The sequence below is a fragment of the Fusarium subglutinans genome (genome assembly GCF_013396075.1).
Source record: "Fusarium subglutinans strain NRRL 66333 chromosome Unknown NRRL66333_c0000236, whole genome shotgun sequence".
Lineage (NCBI taxonomy): Eukaryota > Fungi > Ascomycota > Sordariomycetes > Hypocreales > Nectriaceae > Fusarium > Fusarium subglutinans.
The window spans coordinates 12,039-37,826 of record NW_023502299.1 but is presented as its reverse complement, the minus strand read 5'-3'; the positions used below and the strand labels follow the sequence as shown (position 1 = coordinate 37,826).

General features: G+C 49.5%; 6 protein-coding genes across 6 annotated transcripts; 3 read left to right on the top strand and 3 right to left on the bottom strand.

Annotated features, from left to right (window-relative positions):
* Window positions 1-192: 192 nt before the first annotated feature.
* FSUBG_11826 (eukaryotic translation initiation factor 6) lies at window positions 193-1,156 on the bottom strand (the record flags this gene model as incomplete). The annotated part of the gene is made up of 3 exons (XM_036676550.1): window positions 193-826; window positions 884-955; window positions 1,122-1,156. The coding sequence occupies 3 exons, from the start codon at window positions 1,154-1,156 to the stop codon at window positions 193-195; spliced, it is 741 nt and encodes a 246-aa protein (XP_036532693.1).
* A 1,126-nt stretch (window positions 1,157-2,282) lies between these two features.
* Window positions 2,283-5,790, bottom strand: FSUBG_11825 (uncharacterized protein; the record flags this gene model as incomplete). Its single annotated transcript, XM_036676549.1, has 3 exons — window positions 2,283-3,319; window positions 3,384-4,212; window positions 4,702-5,790. The coding sequence occupies 3 exons, from the start codon at window positions 5,788-5,790 to the stop codon at window positions 2,283-2,285; spliced, it is 2,955 nt and encodes a 984-aa protein (XP_036532692.1).
* Window positions 5,791-9,283: 3,493 nt separating this feature from the next.
* On the top strand, window positions 9,284-11,042 carry FSUBG_11824 (benzoate 4-monooxygenase cytochrome P450; the record flags this gene model as incomplete). The annotated part of the gene is made up of 6 exons (XM_036676548.1): window positions 9,284-9,612; window positions 9,665-9,695; window positions 9,747-9,890; window positions 9,944-10,130; window positions 10,183-10,822; window positions 10,874-11,042. The coding sequence occupies 6 exons, from the start codon at window positions 9,284-9,286 to the stop codon at window positions 11,040-11,042; spliced, it is 1,500 nt and encodes a 499-aa protein (XP_036532691.1).
* Window positions 11,043-12,744: 1,702 nt separating this feature from the next.
* On the top strand, window positions 12,745-14,067 carry FSUBG_11823 (translation initiation factor 5; the record flags this gene model as incomplete). The annotated part of the gene is made up of 2 exons (XM_036676547.1): window positions 12,745-13,731; window positions 13,783-14,067. 2 exons carry the CDS (start codon window positions 12,745-12,747, stop codon window positions 14,065-14,067), a joined length of 1,272 nt encoding a protein of 423 aa, XP_036532690.1.
* Window positions 14,068-14,438: 371 nt separating this feature from the next.
* Window positions 14,439-17,119, bottom strand: FSUBG_11822 (nuclear matrix p84; the record flags this gene model as incomplete). Its single annotated transcript, XM_036676546.1, has 5 exons — window positions 14,439-14,789; window positions 14,843-15,742; window positions 15,801-15,971; window positions 16,023-16,790; window positions 16,841-17,119. The coding sequence occupies 5 exons, from the start codon at window positions 17,117-17,119 to the stop codon at window positions 14,439-14,441; spliced, it is 2,469 nt and encodes an 822-aa protein (XP_036532689.1).
* Window positions 17,120-17,711: 592 nt separating this feature from the next.
* On the top strand, window positions 17,712-22,249 carry FSUBG_11821 (NAM7-nonsense-mediated mRNA decay; the record flags this gene model as incomplete). Its single annotated transcript, XM_036676545.1, has 5 exons — window positions 17,712-17,998; window positions 18,057-18,157; window positions 18,205-18,591; window positions 18,650-21,724; window positions 21,780-22,249. 5 exons carry the CDS (start codon window positions 17,712-17,714, stop codon window positions 22,247-22,249), a joined length of 4,320 nt encoding a protein of 1,439 aa, XP_036532688.1.
* Between the last annotated feature and the right edge of the window lie 3,539 nt (window positions 22,250-25,788).

Here is a 25,788-nt window from a genome sequence, read left to right as displayed (position 1 = left end):
CAATCGCACCGCAAAATCATGCAAGTTTCCAAACACCAGGCCCCGTATAAGTTAAAAGTTCGTTCGTCTTGTCGCGACGATGGTTATCGCTCGTCCAATCAATTACTGGACGAGTAACGTGACAGCAAAGCCCCATAAGTAATGTGTATGTATGTATGAATGTGAGAAACAGAACCACAAATCAGGCCAAAGTTAGTAGAAAGACTCGACCATGGTGTCCTTCATGCTCGTGTTGATGTTGCTGGGACCCTGACCCTCGCCGAGGCGGAACACACTCTCGATAACGCTGAGTTCAGTGGCAGTTGTGTCGAGACCAGTCACGGCGAGCCAGTCGTTGACGACCATTCCAGCGCCAACAACGTTAGAACCACGGTTGACACTACCGGCGACGAGAGGAACCTGAAGCAAGCTGGACAATTCGTCCTGATCTTGGATAGGAGTCTTGGGATGCACAAGACCGCCCTGGTTTGACAGGCTCATGTAGCTGCCCACCAGGACATTGTCTGCGACAGTCTGACGGAATACTTCCACGCCGAGGACATCTGCAATGATCTCTTCTGTTTCACGTTCCAAATCAGGGTGCACAAGAGCGATGTGATCGTTTGTGACGATGACGTTTCCGAGAGCTGACAAGCGCTCCTCGATACGCTGGATGCGGACTGCATCGGGAAGTGAGTTTCTCAAGTGCTGCAGCTCCTGGTCGGTTGTGGTTGTGGGAACGAGAAGCCCCTTTCGGTTGCCAGCGGTCATACGGCCAATGATACGGGTACCAGCGATTGTGGTTCGCACAGTAGGAATGATATCTTGGAGTTCGGCTTCAAAGACACTGCAACATGTCAGCACGAAACTCGTAGTCAAGATAGGCGAGAGGAGAGGACTTTACCTGTAGAAGTTCTCACTGGCGCCGAGAGCCACGAGGGCGTAAGAGTTGGTCAAGGTGGAAAAGACACCGACCCTGAAGATTTCAGGTTAGCATCAAGTTCTGATATTTCAATCTCATACACATTATACACAAGGCATATCATCCATGTGCGCCGCATAAGAAAGGCGGGGGCGGGGTGCTTGAGGCACAGGGAGCTGAGCTTCAATCACCAGAAGAAAAGACAACGAAGATGACATACTCATTGGAGTTCTCGAATTGAGCGCGGACGGCCATGATTGCTGTAGTGGTCTGGAACGTGCAAGTCGCAGTAGAGTCTAGAATTTTGGAGGTTTGGTGTAGTTGAAGATTGAAGATTGAAGATTGAAGTTATCGCAAAGTGGATGCTCGTCGTAGGTTTTTTTTTCCTGGTCTGGTTGGTTTTGTTTTCTTGCCCCTCCTTCTTCTTCTTCTTTTCTTGAAGCGGGGTGGGAGAGGGGAGGGGGCTCTCGCCGTTATTTATGTAATGCGGTTTCTGAATCAGACAGACAGTGGAGCTCAGGCAGTCAGCAACTAAAAGTTACCTTGGGTCGTCGCTAAATTTGCTCTCAGCACCCCCCTGAGCACGTCTGAAAACAGTAATGAGCCTGATGACTCACTTGAAGCAAATTGCTAAGGACAACCTCGCCACTATGGATTCAGCGGGTAAGGTGAAAAGGACCCTGCTTAATAAATCAACAAGGTACCTACCTAGGTATATGGATATTTGTTACTGTGGGATGACTCTTTTGAGGGGAATGACTCCTTGACCGTCCATTTTGAGTACCATCTTCCAGAAGCTAGGTACTCTATCGCCAGGATCTTACAGTATGAGCCTTATAGACTTCAGCCCTAGGTAAGCTACTAAGGTTGGAGGTAGGGCCTTAGTTACCAGGTAGTAGCTTGGACCCTTCGACTCATCTTGCATCAAGTCCAAATACGGTAGGTGATTATACGGGTATCATCCATCCTACTCCAGGTCAGGCACCTTCATTACCTATACTCAGATAACGTGATTCGGAGCCTTTTTATGACTCTAAACTGAAATTTGTATATGCAGCCAGATGCCAAAGGAAATCCTTGTCGCATCATGAACTGCTCGTCTCATGGTAACATGTATTTACAAAGAACAAAATAAGGGTCCGCATCCAGTATCCCTTTTTTAAGGGAAAAATAAAAAAAGCCATCGTCATGCCGTTCGTGATCCTTTGTCCCATCTTGCCCTGTTCGGTATCATGTTGCCACAACCCCTTAAACCCTCAGTCAACTCTCGGGCCCTCGGATATCTACTGTCGCCTCGCCATTTCACCCAACACATGGCGCTAACTGCTCGTTTCCTTGAGCTTCATCGTAATAGACTTATCAACACTCAAAGTACTTGTCTTCACAGAGTCCAGACAGGCGCCTTCATCAGAACTTGTCTCCCTCGTACTTCCAACGCCATGAATCCTGCGAATCGCACCCTGTTCGAGTCCTTCGGCAGGGCCGCTACAAAAGTGTCCTTGTCAGCATCCTTCCTTGCGCTCTTTGAAGCATCGCTACCCTCCCCGCTCTCGGGCGGGGCTGCATTATTCAACGTACCAGTCTTAGCTTTACCGCTCTTTTCATCGTCGCCATCCTTATCGTCGCTCTCTCCCTCTCCCTTCTGAGCCTCCAAGACTGGCAAGGCAGCCTTCTCAACTTCCATCACATGCGGCTGGACAATCTCTCCAGGCAACGGGTAGGTAATGGCCACATCCCGACTCTCCAGGGGAAGGTTGGCTGCAATGCCCACCGCAAGCTCCACGATCATCGATGCGCTACCATCCACGCCAGGTGGTGGTGGGCTGCAAAGGAACTGGTAAAGACAGCTTGTCAGGGATGCCGTTGACTTGGCGATAAATGCATTGCGATTATCGTTCGCAGCTGCTGAGTTGAGCTGTCGGTGCAAACCGTCCAATGATGTCATCCGCCAGCTCACGATCTTGTTCGTCAGGGCTTCGAACTCTTCCTGGCTAGTCAAAGTATGCGTGTTGCTTCGAATGCCCAGCTCAATCTCCTTGAGAGATTGGCTCAGCTGTGCATCTAATCCAGGATGGAAACACTTGTTGAATACCTCCTCCATGATCCAACGTGAGATCACAGCGCGTCCAATAGCTGTCATCTCAGCCTTTCCTGTCTTGAGCGCTTCTGTGCTGACATACTTGTCAAGCCATTGCGGCACGCACCGCCAATCTTTTCGAATGTTGAACGAGAGGTTGTTGATGGCACCATTCAGTCGGTTGAATCGTGTCGAGTATTCACTGTCGTCGAGAGCGGTACGCGATTGCGACATGCGCTGGTTGGCGACTGCATTCTGGAGATGCACGATTTGACCATTGAGGGCCTCAATCTGCCCCTTACCATCAAAGTAGAGTCTCTTGACGTTCTTGTATTTAGTTACTGTAAACAATCAGTATGCTGTGCTCACTGAGCCTAGGCAGAGATTCTTCTGGTCTGTACTTACACAGGTCCTTAAAAGATTTGTCATTTTCGCCAGCCTCAGCGGGAACTGCAGATACTGGTTGGGGGCTGTCCCTTCCTTGATCCACGGGTTGGCCCTCATAGGGAGATGGGCGATCGCTACGGTAGGCCGGTGACTGGCTGGCCGACTGTGGCGGCACAGGAGGTAGTGGGTTCATGTTGTTCATAGAGTTGGCGGGACGGTAAGTGGGGGGCGGGCCACCGGGGACATCGGAGTCGGGACGGCGCGCGGATGGAGGTCCTCCGGTCGGTGGTGCCATACCGGGTTGCTGCGGCTGAATGGTTGTCTGTTGAGCAGGAGGGAGGCTCGGGGTTGAACCTTGATTCTGTATATACAGGGCGTGGTTCACAGCGGGAGAGTTGGTTGCTGATTGCAGTTTGGCCGAACGCTGGTCCGAGTCGGCGATAGGCGATTCATGCGAGAACTGAGAGACTGTTTCAGGGTTCTGAAACTGTGCGCTGGGGCCCAAGTGTGCGGGAACTGATCGTAGATCTCCACCTTGATTACCACCCTGGTGATAGTTGCCTTGCTGTTGAGCGTTTGGGAACTGATAAGGCTGTTGCGAAGGCGAATGCTGTGGAGGTGATTGTTGCTGATCGTAGACGTTGGTCTCGTAAGCGCTTTGTGGTTGTTGGTCCTCCGTGTGTACCTGAACGTGGGTCTGCGGCTGCTGCTGTAGCGGGGCCTGGCTTTGGTTCTGGTGATAGGCGGCGGCGTCCTCGTAAGGCGGCTGCTGCTGCTGCTGATGTTGTTGTTGGTCTACCTCACCAGAAACTTGGCGGATGGTGTTGTGGAGCGAAATTCGTGAAGTCTGTGAAGGTGATGGCAGGTTAGATTGATGCGCGGTATAGTGTTCATGGATATCTTCGAGGCCCTGCCGAGACGAAAGCTGGGGTAAAGAGGAACGTTGACAGTTGGGGAGCTGCTGGACCTGCTGAGGAGCTCAGCTTGAGCTGGCGGACGCGGCAAGGGCGGCTAAAGCCAATGGCACGGCACAGTAGCCAGAATTGACGACTGGGGCTTGGGCTTGGGCTAGAGACGATGAAAGGAGATTGGGTCGTTCTGGACTGGGCTTTGACGACTGTGGCTGGCCGAGTGCTTTGCCGAGTGACAGGTAGAGCAGAGAGGAAGGCGGAGTGAAATTGGGAGTGAGATCGGGGTGTTGGGCTGTGCTGAGAGAGGGGAAGAGACAAGTGAACAAACAAGATAGGAAGATTGGGTGTTCCAGCTCACAACTGGGAGGGAGTGGAACAAGAAAAGCAGGGAACGATTCAGAAGAGAAAGGCGGTGGATTGCTTACCCGCTTGGAAGGCCGACGTGCAAGGCCGCCAGTATTATCGTAGGATTGGTTGTTATTGTGGCCGATGCTTATGCTATGGTGGTGCTGGCCGTCAGACGCCCCACGATTGGACCCAGAAAATATGCCCTTAATCAATTTACGAGTCGAACGCTTCTCAGCAGGAGCTGTTTGCTGTTGTGCTTGTGTTTGTGCTTGGGCTTGGGCTTGGGCTTGGGCTTGGGCTTGTGCTTGTGCCTGCTGCTGCTGCTGCTGCTGCTGTTGTTGTAGCTGCTGAGGTGGAATTTGGCCGTAACGATTCAGGTCCTCTACGGATGAGGTCTGGAGGTTATAAGGCGTCGCAGCGCTATAACGGATACTCTGCGAACGGCCCAGGCTAGCGTCGTTAAATTCGGTCTGCGGCCGATGAGGATCAAATGCGACGTTAGAAAGGTTGGAACTCTGCTGCTGCTGTAAGGAAGGAGGATGTTGGTTAATGTTAGCACCGGTTGTGCTACTGGCGGCTGATGGCGAGCTATAGAGATGCGGCGGGGGAGGGGCGCCAGCAGAGGCGGAGGAGGGGGAGGGCAGTAACGGTAGGGAACCTTGAGGCTGCTGCTGGGGATGTTGGAGATGTAACGGCGGCTGTTGATTCTGCAGGTAGTGAGAGGGGGGAGGCGGCTGTTGTGAATCAAAGGACTCGCTCGAGCTGAAGGCGGTGTTATGGGACGAGGACAAGGCTGAATGGGGGTTTATGCTGGAAGGATTGTTGGCGCTCGCATTAGCACTGGCAGCGGTGGCATTGGCACCGTCCGAGTGCGAGTGGCCGAAGTGGGCGCCTTGGGAGGCTGAGTCTGCCTCGTCAAGGAGTTGCTGGTGCTGCTGAACTTGGTAGTGTTGATCCTGCTGTTGCTGTTGTTGTTGTTGGAGCTGCTGAGGCTGGTGGCTTGGTTGACGCTGGTGGCCTGCCGCTTGAGGAGTCGCAGCACTACCGCTTGTCGGAGTCTGGCTGTTGTTCGTCGGGGTTGAAGTCGCAGGCGTCTTGGACGAGTTTCGCGGCTCGCTGAGCGCATGCGATGACCGGTTGCTGTGCTTGCCGAGGAAGTTCCTCATACTGCGATTGCGATTGTCGTTGCGGACGGCAGATGAGGAGGGAGTTCGAAGGAGGTAATCGCGCACAGCGAGTGTTGTTGAGGTGAGGTCGGAGAGAATGGAACAGGCGGAAGTTATGGGACGCAGATGAGAGAGAGTCCAATGCCAGCTAAGGTAAGTACCTAGGTAGGTACCTAGGTGAGGTAAGTCAAATCCTGTAACCTCTAATAAAGTCCCTAGGTCACTACCTATCGAAATCGGGGCAGCATCAAAGCAATGTACTTCTTTGAGCCACCTACCTATAGCAGCAAGCAGCAATGGAGGGCCCCGATCGGACGGGACGGGACACGACGCAAGCTGATTGAGCTATCCCGTTCTGCCTGTGTCTACCTCTAGTGGGTACCCAGGTAGGTGGGCGCCCGTGCTGAACCCGCTGCCATGGATAGGCCGCAGTTAGTGGATGTTCAGCGCCTTACTTGCTACCCTGCCTAGGGGAGGAAAGAAAACTCAGGACCTTGATTCTAAATGACAAAAATACTTAGGCAACTTCAGCCTAAGCTTAGGGCACTCTCCACTAAGTTTATTTAAGCATCCTATTCTAGAGTCTTATGTTTTCTTGCTCCCTGAGGCCTGCTACCTAAGGAGACCTCGTGGACACCAAACATCCCTAGATCCCTAGAAAGATTGGGTAGTAGAGGGGTGATAAGGCGGATACAATACCACTCGCTAATATGTCTTTGGGTTGTATTCCGAGTTATTGACTTGATCAATTGCGCGCCGGCTGCTATCCATCGACCCGAATTAAGACAAGGTCTAACTACTACCTAGGTACGGCGTACCTACGTTGAAAGCACAGCCTCGACTGACTACGGAGTATACCCTGTGGCATTGCATTCATATGGTGATAGGCAGGCCTAGATTTTGTGACTAATAAGACCCTGAACTGGATCGCGAAACGGAAAGTTACAGCATGCTACCCAAGACGGATGATTTTTAAACGGATGGTTTGTTACCTCTTAGCATCCATAGGACCATGCACAAGACAACTTCAGTTGAGTCAATCGGATATTAGCCAAGACCTCGAGCAGCGTTATTAGCACGTTCCATGTAAATCTGCCAATCTCCTCTACTGCAGGTCACATATCCTGGAATATGGATGCCGTATACGGAAGTACCAACAGTTACTGTGTCCACTAGCATAGCCGATATGCACTACAACCTTTGGACGGTCAGCATCGCGTTGATCGAGTCTTTCCACCTCGAGACAGGTCGGGTTCATCCACTTCCAAGCTTCCTGTACAGGTCAGCAATAAGCCCTCCTATGAGAGCTACGTAGTACTTCAAGCTTTGGTCACCTCTCACCTGCGGTTCATCAGCCTTGTCGGATGTTGTCTCGGTAGGTCCTTGTTTCTTGAGCGGAGCAGGCTGGCCAGACTGGCCTTGTGGACACTGGATTCTGTTCAAAGGAGGCTGTGTCTACGGGTTGGGTTCCAATATGTGATCCTGCGGTTGAAAGACGATGCTGCATATTGCCAGTTGTTTTGCTAATGGTTGATGTAGTCCAACGCAATCATGTCGCTACAAAGATCTCTGTGGGTATTCAATATTTTCTATCATTGATTCGTCTTGTATGAAGTAACATTCGTTGCTTCACATGAAAGCTCTACAATCCAGTCTTTTTAAGTGGTCATCTTTAACTTATAATTTTGAATCTCGGTGCATCCCACAAGCCGTGCGTACCCTGGCAATTTGATACTATGAATAGTAACTCATAAGCTTGTTGTCATACAGGGGTGTGTGTTGCTCCAGTGTCAAGTGTGGCAGCACGAGGACTTGGTTAACTTATGTTTCTCACGACAAGTTAGATCTGACCGGTGGCTGAGGTCAACCTCTGAAGTCGCTCTGTTCTGATGAGCTACTATGACTTGGACAGCACTCCTCTTTTCAGCTTACCATACAAATTAACAAACGGTCCAGCTAGCTGACTTGAGGCTGACACCCAAATGTTGTGGTTGTAATACTGGAATACGGATGAGAAGACATTTATAAAAGGCACATTCCAAGTGAATAATGTGTGATGAATGGGGACCACTTATGGGCTATGAAATTGAAGCAAACACATCGCCTAGTAGTACATTGTCGTCTTTTACTAGTACCTCAGGTTGAACAACCCTGGCCCAAAAACCTTCATCCAGTGCCCATGTCTAGGGTAAGCTTGCAGGGAGAACCGTCATTACAAGCCGGCGATTAATTAATTCAGCGACCATGGCCTTCATATGTTATAATTCGGCTTCCAACCTACGTAATAAGTCCGAGGATATTGATATAAATCTACGTAAACCTTCGGGAGATACCTCAAAGTCCTAAAAGAACTCATTCGCTTCGAACATTCACACCAGCAATACCTGACTTCACCTGCTCGTAGGTGGTCTGACAATTAGGTAGCCATTTACTATCCCATCTAAACGAAAACAACTTGCCTTCATGTGCTTTGGTGCGACTTGCCCAACATGCTGTGAGTTCTGTCATTACTCCACACCAATTGAGATTGTGAGATATTAATTGAAGCCTATATAGCGAAGAAGTCCTGGCGTGGGTGCGGTAACCACGTTCAACAAGTCTTCGACGGAGTGCCACAGGCTGAATGGTGTACTTGTACTCCCAAAACCAAGATCGGCAGCAAGGAATATCCTCCTGTGGCTCCCATGCAGATTCCGGGCCTGAGTTGGATATCTGGCATGCTCGGGGGAGGTAATCATCAGAAACCTGGCGGTGATAAGAAGCCGGAGCTATGAAGTTATACGGACATCATATCTCTGCCCCGCTATCAATCAGCTGTCTGGATAACATGAATGCGGGGATTTGCAGGGGTGAGAGGTCTGGAAGTCGGTAGTTTGAACTTCATGACATGAAATAGGGCGTCGAGTCATATGCATGAATACCGGGGTTGGGGTTGGGGTTTGGACATGGGGAATTTTCAACATTGGCTGTTTGTATGGATGTATATGCAGTAGGTGAGAACGAATGGCATGCATGAGCAATTGGACGAATCGTGGGCAAGCTGTACTATATAAATTGCTATGCCATATGTTGAAAGGGTCTAGAAATTAACATGTTTTTCAAGTCACGATTCATAGATGTGGATGTTGTCATTGATCTAAAAGCAGGTGGACGTGGGAACCCCCAGAATGTGGAGAAGACCTTACTCAACAGGGGACAAAGAAGCGACAACTAGATACGGATATGTAATAGAGAGAAGATGAAAGGGCGTGACTGGTTATGGATCAACTTATCTCTCGGTTACGCAGCAATCCCCCCCCCCACACGAAGTAGGCAATTCGGGCTTGGACCCGACAAGTTGGAGCCATATCGGAGCGCGTCTATCTCAGATGCCTCTTGATAAGAACCTCAACCAAGCCGGTCAATGGTTGGCTCCAACTCTCCCTCTTTCCCTTCATGAAGTGAGAGAAGCATCTATCAATTAGCCAAGTTCAAGCATATCAACGTTGCTACAATGTTGACACTATCACCAAGCTTCATGCTTGGAGCTGCTGCTCTCCTTGTTGTCACTCATCTCATTATCCGCCTGACTTCGGCCACGGCAAAGGTTCCCGGTCCCTTGGTTTCCAACTTCACCTCACTTGTACTGAAATGGCACGAACTCAATGCCAACCGTACCGTATATATTCACGAGCTTCATAAAAAATATGGCCCAGTCGTCAGGATCGCACCCAATGAGGTCTCCTTCACTTCGATTAATGCTCTCAAAGAGATTTATGGTTCCGGTGGAAGCGGATACGACAAGACCGAGTTTTATGACCTCTTCCAAGTCTACGGCAAACGGTAAGAACTCACATTATAGGAGTGGGATGCTGGTTCTGACTATGCCTTACAGAACAATGTTCTCAACACTGGTCAAAGGCGATGTAAGTTCAGATCAGGAGCCGTGATGTTTAGTCAAGTTGACCCTCTTCCAGCATGCGAAACGACGGAGGATGATTGGCGATAGATATGCCAACAGCAACGTAATGAAGCAAGCCCCCCTGGCCGGGATACAAGAACGCTCCAAGAGGTTTGTTGAGCGTTGTGCTGACTCACCCGACAAGACGGCGGACGTATTTGTAAGTAGAGTGTTCTTTCTTTCTGGGGTATGCTAACAAACTGAGATAGAGAGGTTAGTTCTGACCACAAGGAGCAGAGCCGGTCGAGGAGAACGACACAGCTGACCACACCAGCGCTGCACGCATATGCTTGTGATTGCGTTACGCACCAGCTGTTCCACCCGTATGGAAGCAACTGCCTGCAAAACAAGGACGACGAAGAAATGATGCATCAAGTTGCTGCCGATGACAGTCTTCAAAGTAAGCTCTCGTATGCAAAGGATCACGATTTGGAGCTCACAAGAGAACTCAGACCGTCTCGTCCAGTACTATAGCCCGATTCTTCACCGTCTTGGATCCAGCATTCTGACTAGCTTTGCCAAACCTCGACTGATTCCTCTGGCCGACAACTTTGTCATTGAGAACGCCAAAGAAGATGGCGCAGCAGATTTCACCGTTTTGAACCGGCTTAAGGAGAAGGACAGCGTCCTTGGCACTATTGACATGGCTGCCGAGTGTCTCGATCATATGGCCGCTGGCATCGATACGACCGGCGATGTTCTCTGCTTCTTGATGTGGGAACTTTCACTGCCCCGATCGATAAAGTATCAACGACTTCTGCGAGAAGAGTTTCGAAGCAAGCCTGACGCCAACTTTGACGAGTTGCCCATGCTAGATGCTGTCCTGAACGAGGGACTGAGATGTTTCCCCGCTATTCCAATGTCATTACCTCGATACGTTCCCCACGGCGGCCGTGTCATTGATGGTTTCTCCTTACCCCAGAAGACAGTGGTCAGTTGCCAGGCCCTTTCGGTTCACCGAATCAACGATCATGTCTTCCCCGAGCCGGACAAGTTCTACCCTGAAAGGTGGTTGGAAGCCCAAGGAGATGCCGACCGACGAAGACACCAATGGGCCTTCTCCAGTGGAGGAAGAGGATGCATCGGGAAACAGTGAGTAGCTCTGCTGAGTGTAAAGATGGAAGATATTAACACGCGCTGCAGCCTTGCCATGGCGGAGATGAAGACCCTGCTGCGAGACGTGTATTCACGGTACGAAACTGAGCCAGATGATTCAATGAAGAGTGAATCTATGGCGATGGACGATCAACTGATCTCCTCACGACCTCTCGGAAAGCGATGCCTCCTCAAATTCGTGCCTGTAAAGGGCTGAACTGTATTGTTCAGATGAGTTGATGAGCACTACCAAGGAGACGGGAGCTTGATCAGGCATCAGAATCGCGCCTAGCACACACACACACACACACAAGGACTGCCTCATCAATACAGTGCAACTGCCATGGGTTCAAGGATGGGATCAGCAACTCGGCGATAGGGGATATCAAAAGCTCAAAAAACCCCACCTGAGGTAGTTCTATCGTCTATGTAAGAGAAACTCACAATCAAAAACCACCTCAAACAACCAATAGATCGTGATTGCATTCGTTGGTTGGAGTTTGTGGCTTTGAAATCCGAATACACCGATGTCGTATTTGTCATTCTCCGGCTGCATCCCCGAAATCACAACGTGAAAAAGGCAACCACCCAATCCATCAAATAAATCGATGAGGTGCAAGTGCGTCAGGTTACGTTCACTACCTACCTGGCTTGCACGTGTACAGTGTGAGGAAAATTCAACATTAGAAGGGCTTGGCAGTTAAGCATGAGGCGCCCGGGACAGACTTACAGGAGGCTCCCCCATCTGGCGAAGCAAGCTGCCCTGTGTATGTAACAGTGGAGTGGATCACTACTAAGGTACCTGGGATGAGCCCTACGAACAGGGTGAGGCGCTGAAAGTACAGTGAATGATCATCTACCTCGTCACTTAGAATCAAACCTGGAACCTCGGACACTCACATTTTAGTTAAACTTTTCTTATTACCTGAGGAAGGTATTAAGTGTTTCAAAGCATTGGGGGGAAAACAGTCTCTGTAACTTCTTTGTTGGCAACACAGTATCAAAAAGGAGTCTCAAACAGTACTGTCACTACTAATCCTTGGGCCATTCTCTGACAGTTTTGATCACAACATCAAAGGTATTGGTTCCTCTGATGAATCTGAGGTTGTGTCAGGTTTTTTTTGCCGCTTGCCCCATTCTTTAGCGTCCCTTCCGAGCCTTCCAAAAAAAAACAAAAAATCCCGGTCGGCCCTAACGTCGCCCCTCCCTCCTTCCTTCTTAACTCACCTGGTTGCTCCTCTTTTGCACATTTTCTCTTCTTCTCCTCCTCAACATCACACTCTGCATCTCATCGAGACAGCAAATCTTATCTCAGCCCAACCGAGCGCCCCTGAACTCATCGCGCCAAGCGCATTCACTCCCATACTTGCCTGTTGACTCTTCCAGTCGCAGCGCGCATCGCCTACCTGACTTCCCCGCCACTGTTACCTGGCTCACGAACTTCGCATCGTTAATAGTGTAGTGTTGTTGGTCTTGGAGTACCATCTTCGCCGGTCTTCGCTTGCTCCCTACGAAATCGGACCTCCCGAACACATATCTCCGCCGAACCACACTGCTGTTTATGTATCAGCACGACCAGCTCTCCGTCTTCAGACACCTCTTCAAGCTGCAGTTATTTCGCATACCGCGAAAGCCTTGTAGCCCCGACATCAGTTCCGACGGTTGAAATCTAGAGACACCATTGTCGTCTATGCATCACCACCAGCATCCGATCATACATCCGGTCTGCCACATGTCAATCAAAAATCACCCAGAGCACTGAAACCTTCCTTGCTCCGCCCATCCTCAAGTCATCTTCTGCTACCAAGTCTATACATGACATCCTCGTCATCTCACGGCTCTATCAACCACTAGCCTCGCTCACCTGCCTTGCCCTGTCAACTCTATCTTTCAGACAGTAATTACTCAATACCGCCACCATGGCTCTCGTCAACGTTCGTCGCGATGTCAGCGATGCTTTCTATCGTTACAAGATGGAACGTCTGCAGACCAAGATTGAAGGTAAAGGAAACGGTATCAAGACCGTCGTCGTCAACCTGAGCAGCGTTGCTGCCTCTCTCGCCCGTCCTGGTTCTTATGTCATTAAGTACTTTGGTTTCGAGCTTGGTGCTCAGACCAACATTGATCCCAAAGACGACCGTTGGATTATCAACGGTGCTCATGATGCCCCCAAGCTTCAGGATCACCTCGATGGGTTCATCAACAAGTTTGTCCTCTGCAAGAAATGCAAGAACCCCGAGACCGATGTTGTCATCAAGGATGATCGTATCCTGCTTGATTGCAAGGCCTGCGGTCAACGTACTGACGTCGACATCCGCCTGAAGCTCAGTGGCTTCATCCTCAAGAACCAGCCCAAAAAGGGCAAGAAGGACAAGGCCGAGCGCAGGGCTGCCAAGAAGGCTCGACAGAATGGCAATGCTGCCAACGGCACCAACGGTCAGAATGGTGCTGGCAGCGATGAGGCATCCGAGAACGGCTCAAACGAGAACGGTGACGAGGACGTTGGCAGTGACGACGAGTTCCAAAAGGTTGCGGCAGAGGCCGCCGAAGCCGCTCAGGAGAACGAAGTCAAGGAGCATGAATGGGCTGTTGACATGAGCGAGGAAGCCGTCAAGGCCCGTCAGGCCTCTCTCCCCGGCGAGTTCAAGCAGAAACTCAGTATTGGCGATGATGATGATGAAGAAGGCGAGGGTGGCCCCACCATCTACGATGAGCTTGGCGACTGGATTCAGTCCCAGGCCGATGAGAAGGGCAGCGTTGACAAGGTCGAATCAATTGACATCTACGTCAAAGCCAAGGAGCTTGGTATTGAAGGCAAGCATCGCAGTGTTCTTGTTCTTGTCCAAACCATCTTTGACAAGAACATTGTTGCCCAAATTCCCAAGCGTGCTAGCATGCTTAAGCAGGTATGCTGAATTCTGGTTTTAACGAAGCATCCACATACTAACGTGCTACAGTTTGTTACCTCTGAACGTCACGAGAAGGCTCTGCTTGGTGGAACCGAACGTCTTGTTGGTACTCTGGCCGCTGACCACCCCGAGATGTTCCAGTCTATCGTCAAGATTCTCCAGCTCTACTACCACTATGACCTGATCAGCGAGGAGGTCGTGACCAAATGGGGATCCAAGGCTAGCAAGAAGTACACTGACATTTCCACCTCCAAGAAGGTTCGCAAGGCTGCTGAGCCTTTCCTGACCTGGCTTGCTGAGGCTGATTCGGAGGAGTCTTCTGACGAGGAGTAAAATCCTGTTTATGTAGTCTTTCTTCCCGCGTGATACTTGATTTGCTTCGTGTCTTGTGTGTTTTGCTGGTAGGCTTCTGTGGTGCATTGTTGCATTCACCTTGTTGACAGCCCAGCGAAGTCTGTGCTCTTGGATGCTCATATAGTTTTAATTACATTGTTGGTCTTTTGCCCGAAAACTGATGTTTCTTATGTGCTCTGCCTCTTTGACAGTGTAAGAGACAGTGAAATGCTTGTGGTTGATGACCACCCTACCTAGCTCGCACTAAATATAGGAATATCACTTTGCCCATTGCTAACTAGTTCACCTGAGATTGGTCTACAAGTACAGATAGTTCACACGATTATTTCGACATGCTTTATCTTTCAGTATTATGCATCTGTCATCGTGGCCTCCTTTGCTTCGGCGATCTTGGTGGTATCTTCCTCCTCGTCCTCCATAGCTGCGTCCTCACTGAAGTCCTGCCTGCCCTCACTTTTCCCATAAACGTAATTCCCAATTGTCTTGACTGCTTCAACATCATCATCGTCGACAATTGATGTGTCAAACAGCTGGTCGACTTTACTCGACTCGAGCTCTGTAGGAAGTTTCTTCAAGATATCTTGAATGGCAGATTCTTCTTTGCCCGAAGCCTCGAGGCGTTGCTTGAGAAGTTCGGGGTAGGATGTCGTAATGAGCACATAGCGTGCCTGAAAGTCCATATCTTTGGCATATTGGGCAGCCTGATATGTTACATGTCAGTAAAGTACGTATTTCTAATGCTTGTTGGACTTACCTCAAGATCTAGTTCGATGATTGGCACTTTGCCACTCTCTGAAATAGCCTCGATCGCCTTGAAACTGGTTCCGTAATCGACGCCGTCCCGAGTACCTGATTCTATCAAGCGGTCTCCATCTCGTAGCTGGTTGAACTCTTGTTGCTTGACAAAGTGTAAACTTTTGCCGTTGACCTCACCCTCAACTGGCTCTCGTGTGGTATGGCGGACAACGGGAGCGAACACGCCCTTTCGCTCTTCCATGAGTTTTCTGATAATGGTTGACTTGCCCACGCCTGTAATGCCAGAGATGATGACAGGTTCTCGGTTGGAGGGCATGTCTTCTTCATTTGCCATGGGCTCAGAAGTGTCCTCGATATCATCCACTTCTGTAAGCTCCTCGAACACGATATTAATCTTCTTGGGATCTTCTATCTTGTCGAGGGCGGCAAGCTTTGAGCGCGCTGCGATTCTTAGTGCTCTCCAGCTCTTGCTGGCCTTGCCAGCGATAGCAGCGGCTTTGGTTTGGCCATTTGTTGGCATATCGATCTCAAAATCGTCGTCAGCAATTTTACGTTTGAATGTGTCGAGCTCTGGTAGCTCATAGCGCTCCTTAGCTTTGAGTCGGCTCATTGCTGCTTCTTCATCCTCCTCCCTGAGAAAGTCCAAGGAGACAGAGCCCATAGGGACGGACCTTAGCCGCTTGCTGGTAGCCATTTTCTGAACGTTGGCCTTTGCCTCAAGAAACGACGCCGGCGAGACTGGGTCTCGCTTGATGGGGTGACAGCCTTCAATCTTCCAGCGAACCCAGTTCTTGTCTCTAGCCAGCACGGTTTCTACCATTCGATAAAAGTATGGACCATCAGCACCCTGACGGAGGTAGTCTGCAATAGTCTTTTTCATGTCACTAGCCCATTCAGCCTGGAAAGGGGTTAGCTGAAGCGCTCTCTGATGTGGTCGTAGTTCCTGAAATACTTACGTCTTCGTCACTCAGGACTTGATCACTGTACATGACAGCCTTATTTACGCTGGTATTGGCGGGGAGAGCTTCCGTAAGTCGCTCCCGTGCTTGGGTGGATAGTGAGATGAGGAAATCCATGATGATGAGAGCTTGCACAAGAATATGGCGACGGAAAGACAAATCACTAATCTGTATTGTTGTTAGCTTAAACTCGAGTCAGAATGAGCTGTGAGACATTACCTCCAGGTCGAATAAGTCTTTACTAGTGAGATATTTGGGGTTGAATGTGTTAGAACTCTCATCTTCTTCTCCACTCTCTCGTTTTCGTTTGAGGCTTCGTCTTGAATCGTTGTGCACTGTTTGAAAGACTTGCATTGTGGCTGCTAAACCCTCTTTGAAGGACGACAGATTGGTAGTCTCAAAAAGCTTTTTGGGCTGACTGAAGTATTCCTGAAGGGACCAGAATATTGGATAAAGCTCGTCTGTCGACAGGGGCTTCTCTTTTTCTGCCTTTTTGGCGTCGGCTGACTTGGGTGTGGACTTTGACTCTGTTTGCTCCTTTAGTTGCTCCTCTGGCTCATCCAAAGCCATCTTAGATTCGTCCTCTGCCCGCGTCACCTCGTAGGTCGTGGCATTCTCGACATGGTATTCGCCTCGTAGGTTCACAGAACTCTTGTCGCCCAAAGGAAAGCTTTGGAACATGAAGATGAAAACGCGACCGCAAAAAGCAGTATCTTCTGCGCGAGATAGTCGGCGTAGCAATTCGTTGCATGTTCGAAGAATGATCAATTGCTTTTGCTTGAAATGGTTTGCTGTGATTCGTTCTCTTCTCGACTCGAGGAAATCAAAGATCTTACGACAGCCAGCTATGGTTTGGCTGTCCAGCAGTTCCTCTGCTAGCCAGAACAAGAGCGCGGGATCACATTGTCCATCGTCAGAAAGAATCGACAGGATGTCGAGGAGGTTCCACACCTTGACATAGTCGGGAGAATCGATGGTGGTTGTCGCCTATTTTGGTCAGCGCAAGGCGCGGATCGCACGGGAGAGTCGGGGTTTACAATGAGGTGACTGAATATGTTACGAGCCGCAGTTTCTATTATAGCAAACTGTCGTCCTTTGTCGATCGTTGACGCAGCACCTTCAGCAGCTGGGCTTGAAACATCGTCCGCGGTTCTGGATACTCGGCCTGAGAGGTCGTCGAAATCGGACTTGCGCAAAGCTGGCTCAATCGCTGATGTTGGTTTGGCGGTCTCTGCTTGGGAAAGAAATTCTTCTAGCAGAGTCGTGAAAGCTGCGATCGCCGGTGCAGCTGGATTGTCTATCTCTTGCGCTGCCATGATACACGACTAGAGTAGTCGTTGTGGATGAAAGATCGTTGAGGCTATCATTGAGTGGAGGATACTAATAGTCGTATTTATGCGCTATGGTGCAAAGATCGAATCGCAAGGTAGTTCCTAGGATATGTCGTAGACGCTGGGAATGATTTGTTGGTATGAGCAAGAAAGAGGGAGGCTCTGTTTTCTTTGTTGCGCTTGGAGTAGGTAAGTAAGGTAAGGTACCTTTAGTTAGATGTTTAAAGCGAGAAGGCTGAGACGTCGCGGAATCAACGCTAAAGTAACACAGTCAGACTAAAACCTACCAAATCACCCAAATTACGTTAGCGTCGAAGTATCTGTTCATTAGAGCTACTTTGCATGTGGCTGGACCCAGTCAGCGCGTCGCGTGGGTCTGCGAGGCTGAAGGAAATTCTGGAGACGGTTTGTTTGAGAGGCGCAGGTCACTTTTAGACGTACAAGGTGCAAGCTCCAAAAGTTCAGCTTCGTCCTTCGAATATCATCGGTCACGCGACTCCTTGGCTGTGCAGCCTCATCCCATGAGCGACCTTTCGCAAACTACTCAATAGGCTCATGACGACACGATAGTGCGACAATGCCTACAGTGAAGCGACTCAAGGGCAGCGGTGCTGCCAAGGCGCAAAAGCAGAACGAACCAAAGGAAAAAGTCAACGATGGACGGCCAACCCCAGCCGAGGTTGAGGAGGAGGAGCATCAATTCGTCCAACTGGCGCGAAAGCATTGGTTGAAAGCTGGCAAGAAGCCAGCGAAGCCCAAGGTGAAGAACGACGTTCTCAAACAAAGTATCTGGGATGTACTTGAACGCGAGGGCTTCCAGTACAAGTCTCTTTTGCTTCTTGAGAGCCTGCAGACTTTAGAGAGGTATGGCTGCCAGAAACACGAGTAACTAGACATTGAATACTGACCCCAACTCCCCTAGTTATCTATGGCCAGGATACACAGAGGAGGCTTCCAACTTTCACGTCCTGTTGATTGCGCTCATCGCAAACGTGAAACATCGAGAGCATCTTGCGACATGGAGTGAGTCCCTATGGCTTGCTGTCAGACCGACAACTAACTTTTGTTAGCACTCTTCGAGGACCGACCCGCCGATTTCTCCTCACTCTTCCGCCGACTCTTGTCGATGATGCTCGATCGAACACTATCCGTTACGCTCCGGACTCAACTTCTCTGCTTCCTTATATATGCTTTCCAGAGTCTCGACTGCGCTCTCGTCCGCAAAGAATGTGCCCCTCTTGTATCGATCGGTATTTGGCACAACTTGTCCACCGACTCATCGCGCGAAGCTAGCCTAGATCAACTCCCTCATCTACGAAAAACCTGGAAGGCTGCGCACAAGCGATATGAGGCCGCTGATGAGCCCAATAAGGCACGACTACGGTTCGAGCGATCTTGGCTTTATACACTTCTCCTCGACTTTTTGAGTCTGCTGTATACAGAGAACAGAAAGGCGGGTAAGTAAATATGCCGGCCCTGACCTTCTGCGACATCCCGCTGACAACCTATTTTAAGACCAAGTTCTCTACTGTGAGCGTTTCACTGAGTTTCTTATCGATCTCCAGGGCCAGCTTCCAACCAGACGATATGTCAATACCTTGGTTCAGGATCTTCATGTTGTTCCCGCCATGCGATTATCACCGATGTTGAATGATGTGGAAAACACTCTTCTCCGCGACCTTCAGGCTTTGCTTTCCCACTTTACGTTCTTTGATATCAATGACCAGACAGGCGCCCAGTATAGCATAACAGAGGCGTACGACAAACATTGTGCGTCACTCGCCAAGTTGCAACGCATTGCTCTGAAACATTTTAGAGAGAAGCTTACGGTACTGGCTCTGTCGAACTATGGTTCCATTAACCAAAGGCATGAACTGCAGGCATTACTGGAACCGTTGACAGATGAAGAACTTCGGAGCCTGGTATCCCTACTTGGTTTCCGGATAGCCTATCCCGAGAGCTTGGAACTACCAATGGATCGCAAGTTGTTGCTTGAAGTGCTCTTGTCTAATTTTGAGCGCAGAAAGACGTTCCAAGAGGCGGCACGAGACATGAGTCTGACACCAACCGAGGAGACAATATTCGACAACAGTTTCCAGCAGGCGGAAACATATGACGGCTCACATCCGATGGCTCTTCCTAAACTGAACCTCCAATATCTTTCAATAGGTGACTTTCTGTGGCGGTCACTTATTTTGTATCGGTGCGAGTCCTTTTATGGAGTCCGAAAGGATATTGAGACTGCTTTGAGGCGTTTACGCCCAGAGGCCAAGGGATCAGATGAAACAAACTTTGCCGGTTTCTCAAAGATGGCCATGCCGATCTCAAAGCCAGCCATCCTTGAGGTTGTCCCTCCGCTTGTTGGGGATGACAAACCATCCACGGTACGCGCTGAAGTCTCCTTTGACGTTCGACGTTTGGGTGAAGGAGTCCGAAGAGAGTGGGATTCTCTCCGACAGGACGATGTTGTTTTCCTCATTGCAGTCGAGCCAACACTAGCAAAGTCTATCAGCAACGGAGGAGATAATTTGTCAGAGTCTGAACGACTGGGTGTGATAACTGTACGAACCGCCGAGATCCATCAAATCACCGACGATAAAGGCCGCCATGTCCGAGAGGGCGCAGGAAAACTTGACACTAAGCGCCGCATCCAACTCAAGCTGGACACACATGCTTATAGCAGAGATGCTGAGCGGGCGGCGGCTGGCAAGCCTGATGTTTATGGCAAAGTCAACCTTCTGCTGAGAAGAGGAAGAAGGGAAAACAACTTCAAGCCCGTCTTGGAATCCATTCGAAGCCTGGTGCTGTCGGATGTTCCTCTGCCGGAATGGCTTCATGAGGTCTTCCTCGGCTATGGGGATCCTGCTGGAGCGCATTACAAGAACTTGCCGAACCGCGAGCGCAAGGTCGACTTTAGGGATACTTTTCTTGACTGGCAGCATCTAGCAGAAAGTCTCCCTGGTAAGATCATTGACCCAGGTGACGACGTCTCTGGTAGCTTTGGGCCGCCCTACGTCCTAGAGTCTGTCGAGAAGCAAGAGGAGCCTCGAGGTAACAAGCCTTCCAAAAAAAGACGCCGAGATGCCGATCCCGCACTTATCGCCGAGATTGAGACTCTGAAGGTATCGAGTTATAAACCCCCCAACAACGGCCCTTATCCCGTTGATAACCCTAAGCTCAACTCGGTACGGTTCACTCCCGCTCAGATTGAAGCTATTACTTCGGGCACCCAGCCTGGACTCACTGTTATTGTTGGACCTCCCGGTACAGGAAAGACGGATGTTGCTACACAGGTGATCAACAACATTTACCACAATTATCCCGAGCAGAAAACGCTTCTTCTTGCTCATAGCAACCAAGCACTCAACCAGCTGTTTGCCAAGATCGTCGCCCTCGATATCGACGAGCGACATTTATTGCGTCTCGGACACGGCGAAGAGGATCTAGATACGGAAGGAAACTTCAGTAAGCATGGCCGAGTCGAGTCGTTCCTCGAAAACCGAGACCGCTATCTTCTGGAAGTGAGGAAACTAGCAACTAGCCTTGGCGCCCCTGGAGCTCATGAGAACTCAGCTGAGACAGCAGGTTACTTCAATAATGTCTACGTCGCTCCAGCATGGAACAGGTTCAAGCAGATCGCTTACGCCGAGGAATCAACAGCTGCTGAGATTGTGGCAACATTCCCCTTCCATTCGTACTTTTCAGATGCTCCGCAACCTATCTTCCACCCAGACAGTAGTAAAGAGCAAGTGCTCGAAGCTGTAGAAGGCTGCTACCGGCATATTTCCAAGGTTTTCTCGGAGCTGGCTGATGCACTTCCGTTTGAGATCCTCCGACGAGATCGTGACAAGGCAAACTATCTGCTCACCAGCGAGGCGCGCATTGTCGCCATGACGACAACGCATGCAGCTATCAGAAGAGGAGAGATCGCATCACTTGGTTTCCATTACGACAATGTGGTTATGGAGGAGGCTGCTCAAGTGACCGAGATCGAGACCTTTTTGCCACTCGCGATGCAGAAGCCTCGAAATGGTAAATTGCCTCTACAAAGGGTTGTTTTGTGCGGAGACCATTTTCAGAATTCACCGGTCGTTCAAAGTCTGGCATTCCGTCACTACGCCAACCTTGAGCAGTCACTATTCTCAAGACTGGTCAGACTGGGGGTTCCTATGGTCACCCTCGACCAGCAGGGCCGTGCTCGTGGTTCGATCGCAAGTCTTTACCAGTGGCGCTACCCCAAGCTTGGCAACCTTCCCGAGGTGCAGACAAGTGCTGAGTTTGTCAAGGCCAATGCCGGGTTCAAGTTTGACTATCAGTTTATCAACGTGCCTGACTACAAAGGTCGGGGAGAGGCTGAACCCACGCCACACTTTATCCAGAACCTCGGTGAGGCCGAGTACGCAGTGGCCATCTTCCAGTACATGCGCCTCCTGGGTTACCCTGCCGAAAAGATCACTATTCTTACAACTTACGCTGGTCAACGGGCCCTGGTAAAGGATGTGCTCTCACATAGATGCGCCCGAAACCCCGTCTTTGGTATGCCTAAGGCGGTAGCTACTGTCGACAAATACCAGGGAGAGCAGAACGATTGTAAGTGAATTGTTGTACATTTTGTAGCAACTTTCCAAACTAATGTTTGCTCCAGATATCATTCTGTCGCTTACCCGAACGTCACGCGTAGGCTATTTACGTGACGTGCGACGCATGACAGTAGCTCTATCTCGAGCAAGACTTGGCTTGTACATTCTCGGCCGCCGCGAGGTTTTTGAAGCATGCCCTGAGCTTCGACCCGCATTTGACATATTACTCCAAAGACCAGATAAGCTAATGCTGGTGACGGGAGAGCTCTGGCCTACGCAGAGAGAGGTCACTCAGGAGCTAGGAGCTGTGGAGGGCGAGGCAGCAATGGAAGGCGTAGAGCACCTAGGTCAATATGTCTTTGAGATGACCAACACAAAGATCAAGCAGCTTCAGGCAGAACAGGGAGGACTACCTGAGACAATCATGGAAGAGCCTGAAGACGAGGAAGGGGGGTATGGCAACAATCAAGACGAGGAAGATGACGACGAAGAGGAGGTCGAGGCAGACATCTTGGAAGTTCGAGAAGGAGAGTAGAGGGAGATACTGATCGAAAAGTCACTTGTGTATTATTAGGACGGCGCAAGACAAGACGAATTGTTGTTACAAGGACCCATGTAGCATGAGAACCGAGGCCCTGAATCTGGACGTATATCCTTGAGCCCCCGACTGAACCTCGTTGGCTCCTGTTTTGACTCGATTGGCGTGTGCTCATTTAGTTAGAACTCACTATTTCCTGCCACCGTTGAGAACGGCTGAACTCTAGCGCCATTGGTTTGGGAAAAGAGCGGGTGATCGACAGTCTCCAGTAGTGAAAAGAAGAAGAAAGGTGCGAAAAGGCTAAGGGTTTATTTCTGAGGTTTGTGGCTATTGAACTTGTTGGAGGTTTCTGATGGTTTATTTTATATATATATACGCTCTTGCCGACTTTCTAGTAATTGCTTGGCTACACATACTTTTTTTTCTTGACACATTTCGATGATCACATGTGCAATGCACATCATTACATCATGCATCGAAATGTCAAATTCTTCTAACTTGACGTGGTTCGAAGTTGAACAGAATATAAGTCGTCAGGACAGAATTGCAAGTCTTGGGATGGCAAGATAGGAAAACCAGATAAACAAACAATACATCAATGTGTAGCAGAATAAAAATTGTGAATATTTTTGGTTCGGGAAGGGCTATTCAGGGACATGTTCAACACGGATTAGGTGACAAGGTGAGACACGTCCACCACAACCTTAGTACCTAGGTAAGATCAGGGCTGCCAGCAATACATGGGACACCTCATCTAATCAAAGTGATACTTAGTTATAGGAAAGAAGTTACCTTAATTACTGGTTGCAAATGATAGTATCAACCAACCTTCCCACGCGTAGAAAGAATTTTAGTCTGCGTGACGACAATGCCAACGATCATGTTGCATTTGCTGACGAAAGAGGGAATAGCCGATAAATAATTTAATATCAATGGTCTTTATTGGTCACGTATTGTGACTCTTTTCTTGCAAACTCTCACATCAGTCTTATTAGCAGTAAGAACAGGCAGCTGCTTTAAGAGCAACGGTATCAAGCTCCTATCATTTGTTAGACCGTGGGCTAAACACCATGTTTGATATGAGTAGATACCTAGACATAGTAGTATATATATCTGTGCGTCTGACCTTTTGCAATTGGACGCTGCTTGTCAGAATCACTTGGGTAGGTATGTGAAACCTCGGTAATAAGTAAACTTGGGGTATCAAAGGCAAACCAAACACAACGAGGGAGAGAGCCTGGTTCGGTTCCCTTCTGAGTTGACGAAATACTGCAGCCTGCTAGAGTGATGCCTACCTTAGACCGGAGCTTGCGGACTTAGTACGTGTAGGATTCTTGCTCTGGTGAGGTTGAGCCCAGTTTGGCTCAGTTGGTATTGGGTACTAATCTACTACCTACAGGAGGAAAGAAAACTCAGGATCTTGATCCTAAATGACAAAAAGATCTAGACAATTTGGTGTAAATTTAGGATACCCTTTGCTGAGTTTATTTTGATAAACCATCTAAAGGCCTGCTGTTTTCTTGCTCCTCCAAGGGTAGTTTGTTGCTGGCTGAGCCGCAAGCCGACAGATCAGTCAGTGAGTGAGTGAGTCAGTCCAGTCAGCCATTTCGTGAGAACGAATCAGGTTATGCATAGGGAGGTAGGTAGGTAGGTAGGTAGGTATGTTGTTCAAGTTAGATTGACTGCTTGATATCCATTACCAGTTGGCTACCAGTTTGAGCATTGTTACCCTTACAACCTTGGTCCAAATACCTAGGAAGAACACAGAACTGACTCCCTTTGGTGTTATCGCCCCTGATAAGTTAACAGTCAGATGCCCCGAAATAGCCAATATCCTCCTTTACCACTCCCGACATGCCCTTGTCCAGGTACCTACCTATTTATCTCTACAGCAGAGGCCCACGTCTGGCCCATGCGCTCTCACACCAGTGTCGCTCATCACCCCATTCCTTTATGGGCGATTCATTGTTATTCAGCCATCAATGGGGAGGGTTGGGCATGAAGCGTAGAAATCGCATGTTTTGACGACCATTTCGGAATTGCCGTTTGCCCTAACAATCTTGACATCCACTGCTTACTCCCTGTTCCTTTGCACAATGGCCTTCAGTGCGCGCATCCAAAAGGCCGTAGCAATCGTACTGAACTCACCACCTGCGGATCACCTTGGAGATGAGCACAGACAAGCCGGCTCATCGGACTGAGGGCCCGCCTATCTATGCCCTTGCTAGTTTGTGTTGCGTCGCTTGGGGTTCTAAATAATCATCGTGGAATCAATGTCAATAAGCCCAGCGAGTGCTTTACAAGTACAATGCTGAGGGCATAGCATACATGTATTGCTGAACCAACTGAAACCTAAGAACTCTGCCTCCTTTGCCTGATGTCGTGTTTAGATTACAGGTAGGTTAGCTTCATTGAGTCCAACTACTCTCGTGTATGCATGTCATGCTAGCCAGACTGAATATACATACAGTCATCTAAGCTAAGTACTCCCTGCCACATGAGAGTGAAGTTACTTGACGAAGTTGACATGTGTCCAACGAAGACGGCCTGGGCGTCTCTGAATCTGTTGTATGTGTTTGTGAGGTGAAGTCGGATTCCCAGCTTGATACTCAAATTCTCACTAACACCCTCCTTCGTGAACTTCGAACGTAAAAGTAAGGTGATGAAGTACGCCAGCCTATAGGGCCGACGAATCTATGCCAAACTATCATAAAACTTTTTTTCATTACTTGAATAAGGCGTATGTTTTCATGCCTCTCGTGCTCATTCGAAGTACAGTGGTTATGTCTCGAACTATCAAGCCAGATTTACGGATAGACTCCGTTTATCGCCTTGACTAGCGTGCCCTCGCCCGCGGGGACGGGATTGACGTAGTGCTCTTTGTGGGCGAATGGATGGAGAAATTAGATATGCGGCGTCTTTCCTTAGCTGGAGGTCAAGCCGGGTTAACCAACCAACTGGAGACTGGATGTTTGGCTTGTTGGGCTTGGGCTGTGCCTAAGGTAGAAGAAAGAAGGGAAAAAAAACCGTGGGAGCGACAGTGTTGAACACATTCTTGGCAGTGGTTGACACTGTGTAGACTCCCTGAAAAGCTCTCACCATCAGAACCCCTAACGGCTCTTCGTTGTCGGTTACAGGTGAGTCACTGCCCCGAGGTGCATTGCCCACCATTGCTTCATGGCTTGCGAGCACAGTGCCTAAATCTTAAATAGTCTTGCCGGAGAAAGCCCTGTTCCCTCGCCCCTTCCCATCAGTCCTTATCATATCCTGCTGCCCAAATTTTTTTGCCGGCCTTTTCTGAATCCTCACCAACTCAACCTTCTTGGTCCGGTGGAAAATATTCTAACCTGACCCATTTCCATTTGCTTCTGCTTTGGAACCACGTCCTGTGTGTGTTAAGACCATCACAGCGACCCTCTCCCCTCCGTTTCTTCTTCTGTCGCTGCCGCGCAGGATCGTACGTAGCTTGACCCGTCTTGTCTCTACGATCGCCTTCATTGGTACGACTGCACTCCTTGTTCGTTCTCCTGTGATCG